This window comes from Saprolegnia parasitica (assembly GCF_000151545.1).
Source record: "Saprolegnia parasitica CBS 223.65 unplaced genomic scaffold supercont2.34, whole genome shotgun sequence".
NCBI classification, from domain to species: domain Eukaryota; phylum Oomycota; class Saprolegniomycetes; order Saprolegniales; family Saprolegniaceae; genus Saprolegnia; species Saprolegnia parasitica.
The window spans coordinates 159861-166877 of record NW_012156428.1 but is presented as its reverse complement, the minus strand read 5'-3'; the positions used below and the strand labels follow the sequence as shown (position 1 = coordinate 166877).

Genomic DNA, 7017 nt, shown 5'->3' with positions numbered 1-7017 from the left:
AATGTGGTGTGCGCCACGGGCCCGTTCGTTGTGTGGCTCGGGTCGACAACTCAAACGTACAAGCCGAGTGGTCCGAGCGCGTGTCAGCGTGTACGTGTGTTGACTGGGTCGGGGCGCTAACGTACAGAGTCTCCGAGACAAAGATGTAGTCTAACCTGTTTCTGTGGCACGGGCTAGTGTACGAGATCGTGTTGGGGTTGTCCTGGCGGTACGCGTCCACCAGACGGAGTTCGCTGAGCCAGCGCAAGAGCTGTTCGACCCCCTGGAGGTTCTCCGGTCGCGGCTCGAACGAGTCGAGGGCGCCGGACAGAGTGACGTTGAAGTCGCCGCCTACAATGTGCTCTGCGTCGGGTTCAAAGCGCTTGGGGAGCGCCGCGAAGAAGGCTTCGCGCTTGTCCAGCTGCTAGTTTGTTGATCAAAATAAAATTGTGGAAGTCACCAATGTTCGCAACATGGGCTTGATGCAGATGCGGTGCCATCATGTAGGTGTGCACAGCTTGCCGTACGACTCAGTTTGGATCGATGCTGCGGTTTGCAGGGTCTATCGCTTTGAATTGCTACTAGTGGAGTGCGCGTGATGCGGCCTTTACACCAGCGTGCCACGTCATTCATGTCCGAAAATCCACCAATCACACACGTGCATGATGTGCAGTCACCGATCATCGGGTTCGTACACATTGCTTGGTGGCGACCATGCCGACTCCATCAATGGCTTGAATTACGACGCGAGGAGATGGTCGAGACACGGTGGATCTTGACGCGCTTCGGGACGAGGCGGTGGGGTCCAGAAGCGGAAAGGAGGAATTGGTGACCAATAAGGAGGACTAAGAGACCGACGGGGTAGCGCACGGCCCTTTCGTACATAACGCGTCGCAGCCTCGTATGGGTGTTTACATACTTCGTACTACGATTGTGAGCGAGTTTCGCATTATCTTCGCTGTTATTATAGAGACACCGCATACTGCGTAGAGACCATGTGTAGAGGCGAGCAATCTCCTTTTCTTCAGTCGCGCGTCGGGGTGTTTGCTTGACGTGATCGTCAACGCCTTTTGTTTCACAATACGAGTAGCTGGACGTGCACGAGGATACTAACCAGTTTTCGGTGTGACATCACTGGCAGTCGACCTGGTAAACTTTTGGTGCGACGTGGTGTGGGGCACGATGCAGCACGCTTACCCCGGGTCGTCCAGGAACCATCGTTCTGGTTTTAGTCAAAGCACTCACCAGATGACAGCTGCGTGTGGCAGTTCCGCAGCAGAACATACTACTATCTTGTGAGCCCAGGCAACTCTATCTCTCATCCTAGAAGCACCACATTTTGCAACAAAGACGTCATTGCCATTCACATTTTCAGAAAATCATGTCTGCTTCGTCGCTACTTTGGGGATATTCCTTCTCTCCTCCCAGTTGCACCCTGCAATGGTTGGTGCACTCGGAAAGCAGCGCCACCCAGCAGGATGTCTCCGTGTATCCGATGCGTCTTGACGTTTGGAAGTCGCGTGTTGAGGATCCACACATATCAACCCGCGTCGTGCGTCGCCGACAGCAGATGCATCTATGGAGAGGCCACGAAAGTCTGCATTCGGAAGACGACGACGAGAGTGTCTCCATCTGCGACCACGCGAATGACGCAGCGTCGGTTGTAGCCGCCAACTTTCTTCCTGGACCAACCTCTGCAAAGTGCAGGTGCCGTCCAGAAACCGGTCACGCTGTGATCGGAATTCGCTTAAAAAGTATGTTCCTGCAACTTCAAGCTGCGAGAAAACCACGGGTGACGCTGTGGTCGTCGTGTTGACAGAAAAAAGGATGATTCCATATAATGGCGTCCTCCGTGTCAGCCCCGCATAGCGAGACTGTGGTTCCCGAGGACCAGATGCGCGTGCATCGCGTGCTCTGGTGCGTGCGTCGGTTTCCGAGTGTGCACCCGCCATGTCGCTCTGCCACGCGTCTTTGCTTCCTCGGATTTCTGAGAATCGGCCGCTTGGGCCGGCAAGTTCCACTTACTACTGTAGGTTGTTGACATCACATTGCCGATAGCATCGATTGTTCGACCCCGGTTCGTACCCGTTCGACACGACGATGTCCACCGACGCTCTGCGGCAAGTATTTATGTGTCGGTACTACGTTGGGGAATTTACAGGATTGCAGCTGTCTCTGCCACCGCGTGGTTCCGTGCTGTCGCACTCGCGTCGTCGTCGTGGTATAAGCGGACGCCACCTGGGACACGCTCGCGGCCTCCTCAGAAGAGAGAAGCCATTCTTTCATTTCCGGCACGCCAACCACTTTCCCGATTTCTACCCGCATGCAGGCCTTTTCCCACGCTGATCTTCATTTTGCCCGGCACATGCAAGCCAAGCGGCAGGCCGATGAGCAGCGCAAGGCCGCCGAGCCCAAGGCATCAGCGCCCGCCAAGTCGGAGCCGAAAAACTGGCGCCAAAAATACCTTCGCAAGCTCAACTTGTCCAAGACCGACGACGACAAGACGCTGCGGCGCGCTCAGTCGTGCAGTGCACCGATCGCGATCCCGTCGGACCTCGAACGCAAGAGCTCGGGTTTGTGGTGGGAAGACGACCGCCGCAGCTCGCCGATTGTCTTCAATCGCGACGACGAGAACGCTCAAGTTGTCGACGAGTGGGACCTCGGGCTCGACGATGAAAAGCCGTACCGCGCCTCGACAGGCAGTGCGATGCCGCCCTTTGTACCGCCGCACGAGCTTGTAAAGAAAGAGAGCAAGCACACGCCGGGCAACTTTCGCAAAAACGTTGTCGTGTGGATGTAGCATGCTGTGGGAACCACTCGTATTTAACCTTTCTCCCTATCAACATGACCTCTGTATTATGCTTTTCACGTTGACAGCCTTTGATGTTGCTGATCCATCCTCACTGTCGGCGCCACTTGAAATCTGAATGACGATAAGAACCGGGCCGTCATCCCTAACACGATGACACCACGCGTATCAGCGACGTACTATAGGTGGCGAAAAGGACCGATATACGATGCCTCGAGCCACTCTCATCATTGATCTGCGTTGTGGTAGGAATTTTGCCGACAGCGACGACACAGTACCATGTACCGGTATGTAAACGAGACAAAGGGATGGTACATGTACGTCGTTTGCGCTGTCTTCTATACACGTCGGAGCCAAGCGTCGTCGATGGCACCGCTCGATCAGCCGTGTGCTCCTTCTGGTACTAGTCTTGGCCCCTTGCACCTTTGGAACCACAAGGCCGTCCACCGTGCGCTGCTGCACAGCATCATTCATCGCTTGTCACGGTTTCAGACTCGCCTCTGATTGGTGGATCGCATGCCACGGAGGTTTGTAAGGCTGCCACGTACACTGACCATCGTGGTCAATGGAGCCTCTGGAGTCGAGGGCAAATTAACGGGTCGTATTGGCCGCGAGGCAGCGGCGATGGAATAGGAATGGCAATATAGTGCTCATTAATGCTGCAAGACTGAACATCAGATTCTCAAGGAGACGCTACTTTCGTTGACAACGGACGGTCCAGCCATTCAAAATATAGAGTGGTGTCAACGTCGCTGGCACGGTTGCGCTCGAAGCATCAAGACATCGTCAAAGGCACTTTGTGCATCACTATAGGCCGCGCTACCGTCGAAAAAACGCGATGGGGCGTGCGGGGCGGGGTATACGACCGCGCGCGACTGGAGATAAATCATGTCGCCCTCGTCGCTGCGCGCCGGACTCTGACGTGCGTTGGCGTAGTAGGGCCCCCCGTCGGGCCGGTACGAACCAGAAGACGCAATCGACGACGGATTGCTGCTTTCAAATTGCGTGGCGGTGACCACGCGGGGAGGTTCGTAACCAGGACTGGCATGGTACACAGAGCACGGGCACGGCGACATGTGCACGGACGGCTCCCGGTGCGCATCCGTTGCGGGAGACGCAGTCTGTTGTCGGCATCGGCGCACGAGAAGGCAACCGACGGCGAGGACGAGGACGACGATGGCTGCGGCGAGGCCCACGACGGCTTCGGTTGACAAGATGACGTCGTCGGGGTGTGGCACCGGTGTTGGTGCGGCTGTCAACAGTCGCGTCGTCGGTGTTGGCACTGGGGAACATTGTGTTCCTCGTTCGCAGACACCATTTGTGGTCGTGTTGGCGCAGACAACAATGTCCGAGCCCGGGAGCGCGTAGAGGCAAGAGGGGCAGATCTCGGTATCGCGGTCGCAGAGAACGGTGTCTTCAATGATACAGCGGGCGGCAATGCACACGGAAGCGAGCGTGTCATTGGTGTTGTCAGGGACCATTAGACAAATGAGTCTTAGTGATGAGCATGGGATCGTCGTTAGCGTGCGTACCGTGTTGATCCATGTTCCACGTCGGCTCGAGCAGATCAATGCCAGAGTAAACCTTCTCTTGGAGCGAAACGCGAGGTTGGATGTGATCTTTTACTGGGTGCAATTGTTATCTTGTAGTCATCGCAGTCGAGCTAATAGCTGCCGGTTCCGGGTGCCGGGTTGTCGTGACTAATGTACAGAGCCGAGAGATGTGTTTGATTCGATGGGCTAATGTGGCAACGCCATTCACCTAGGTTAATGAACAGTGACGCAGGCGGAATCGTTCGATGGGCCAGCAAAGACGTTGCAACAGCATGCTGAAGACGAAACAAGACGCAGCGTTTTTATGACGACGCCCACGGTTTCATCGTTTACCTCAAGGATACATGGGTTTTATGTTTAACCTGTTTGCGTTTATCGCTGTCGACCCAAATGCTGTGCTGGACTGCGACGGAGGTCGCACGGCAAGCGCCTTGTACACAGCGCGTTAAGAATAGAACGCGCAGATGCGATTGCCTGTCTCGTTGCGATCGTGCGAAGCAGCGTCATGTCGATGGATCTTGCACACGCGACTTTGTAGAAAAGCTGCAGGTCTTGGCTGCCATGTGCGTGCAGGACAGCCATGAGAGGCAAGCACGCACGCAGATGCGGCTAGTACCTTGGAAAGACCACGCTAACAGAGTGCGTTGCACATGCGGGTTGCTACCCGGCGGCCATAAACAGCCTCGGGATCGCCACTTGTTGTCTTTAACTTCGCCTGGACGGCGCTGGCCCTCCGCATCGCCGGCCACTTTGCCGGCGCTGATGGCCTTGGTGACAGTGATCTCGCTGGGCTAAATCATCCATAGAGCTCAGCCATGTACGTGTACGCAACTTGGCCCAAGCTCAGTTATGATTGTTCGGTAGATCTGCTGCATGCTCATTGCGAATCAAGCACTCGAAATCTGGATACTAGTATGCTTTATACGGATGTCGCCGCTCCCACGGCGATTGCTCTCGCTAGAGAGCTCCAACGGTGATGCCACATAACATTCTGTACCCTCCAAAGGGTCTTTCATCAGTACGGCAAGTATCACAAGTATCATTTTCAAACGTGGTTTGGCCAATTTGTTTCGTGGCAGCGCTTGTCCCTTGTACTTGGTTATCTAAATGTGGTTTTGTGGCAAACGCCAAAAATAATGTGGCGGCAATTTGCCTCAACGGCCACGTCGTCTGAATTGCAATACCATCAGCACAACACCAGAGAGCTCCAGTAGAGTACTAGTACACAACTTGTACTCGCCTACTTGGTAGGCGTCCAATCCGAGGCATCGAGTTGCAACAAGCGGCATCAAATGACCCGCGACCTCTTCTATCGTGAGCGCTAGTGAGTCTTGTCCAAACATGGCTTGGAGCGCTGCCATGCGCCACCGCAAACTAATGTTTTTAGAAGAAAGACCGTCCTCTCCGCCCTTTTGTTGATTGTGCTTGTCGCTCTGTATGAGTCGATACGCTCGTAGTCGAGCGAGAACGCTTCGAGAACAGGAGGTCCTTGTCGAGACGCACGGCGGCACACACACGTGCAACTGCAGTCGTCGTGTGGTGCAATTGCACGACTTGGCCTTGTTATCAGCTCACCGGTAGCACTACCCAGATTCGTCTCGTAACTCACAGCACCAGTGCCACGCGCGTCGTCCTTCGCACCGACGACTCCACGAGCTGACTCCGAGTGGCACACCGAATGCAGCAGCATGTGATGAGTCTACTACACCCGTCGGCCAAGGTTGACCTTTGCGTTGGCCAACCACCAGCAATGGAGCTCAGCAATGGTTGGGTGGAGATACTGCCGTTGCCGCACCGACCGACGTCCACAACCAAAGACTACAATTTGACAGTCGGTCGTTTGATCGGTCGCTCGATCGTTGGCGCCAGAACATGTGTTATAACATGGCACTGACGTCGTGTTCCGGCATCGTATTCGCTGAAGCACTGGGGTTCTTGGCTTGCAAAAGGACAGTGAAAATCTACAATACCTTTCAGTGTTCATGTGGTTGCTCTAATTTATTTGTCGATTGTTGACGAGAGGCTCATTCAAATGGGATGACTGTGCCTGCGTCGGCGATTCTATTTATAACACGAGTTATAACGGTTGTCACGCCGCCAGATATGGAGACAGGCGCCACCGAACGACGAAGCTACGCCCTGGCTTTGTCAAGGACACGGGCGTTGCACCGCTGCGTCATGGGCTGGTCGGGCGCTGCTGCCATTTCGCAGAGTCACCTCTGACACCGCAAACATGCGTCCTGCCGCATGTATGAAGCTCGCCTTGGCGGCGTGCGCCGTCGCCGCGGCGTCCGTGCGCCACGGTGCCGATACGCGAGTCATCCTCGAGGTGATGCCACCGCGAGGACTCGATGGAAACGCAACGACAGCCCCGCCCACCAACACGACAGCTCCCGTTCCAATCATTACGACGCCGGTCTCAACACCGACGCCAACGCCCGGGCCTACGCCGACGACAGGACCTACGCCGACGACTGGACCGACGCCAGCGCCAACACCGGATCCCAAGCCGACTTCAGATCCGACGCCGACGACTGGACCGACGCCAGCGCCAACACCCGATCCCAAGCCGACTCCCGATCCGACGCCGACGACTGGACCGACGCCAGCGCCAACACCCGATCCCAAGCCGACTCCAGATCCGACGCCGACGACTGGACCGACGCCAGCGCCAAC

The 7017-nt window shown here is 55.8% G+C and overlaps 1 protein-coding gene across 1 annotated transcript; it reads left to right on the top strand.

Moving 5' to 3' along the window:
* Positions 1 to 2302: 2302 nt before the first annotated feature.
* Positions 2303 to 2779, top strand: SPRG_20500 (hypothetical protein; the record flags this gene model as incomplete). Its single annotated transcript, XM_012347200.1, has 1 exon — positions 2303 to 2779. One exon carries the CDS (start codon positions 2303 to 2305, stop codon positions 2777 to 2779), a length of 477 nt encoding a protein of 158 aa, XP_012202590.1.
* Positions 2780 to 7017: the final 4238 nt, after the last annotated feature.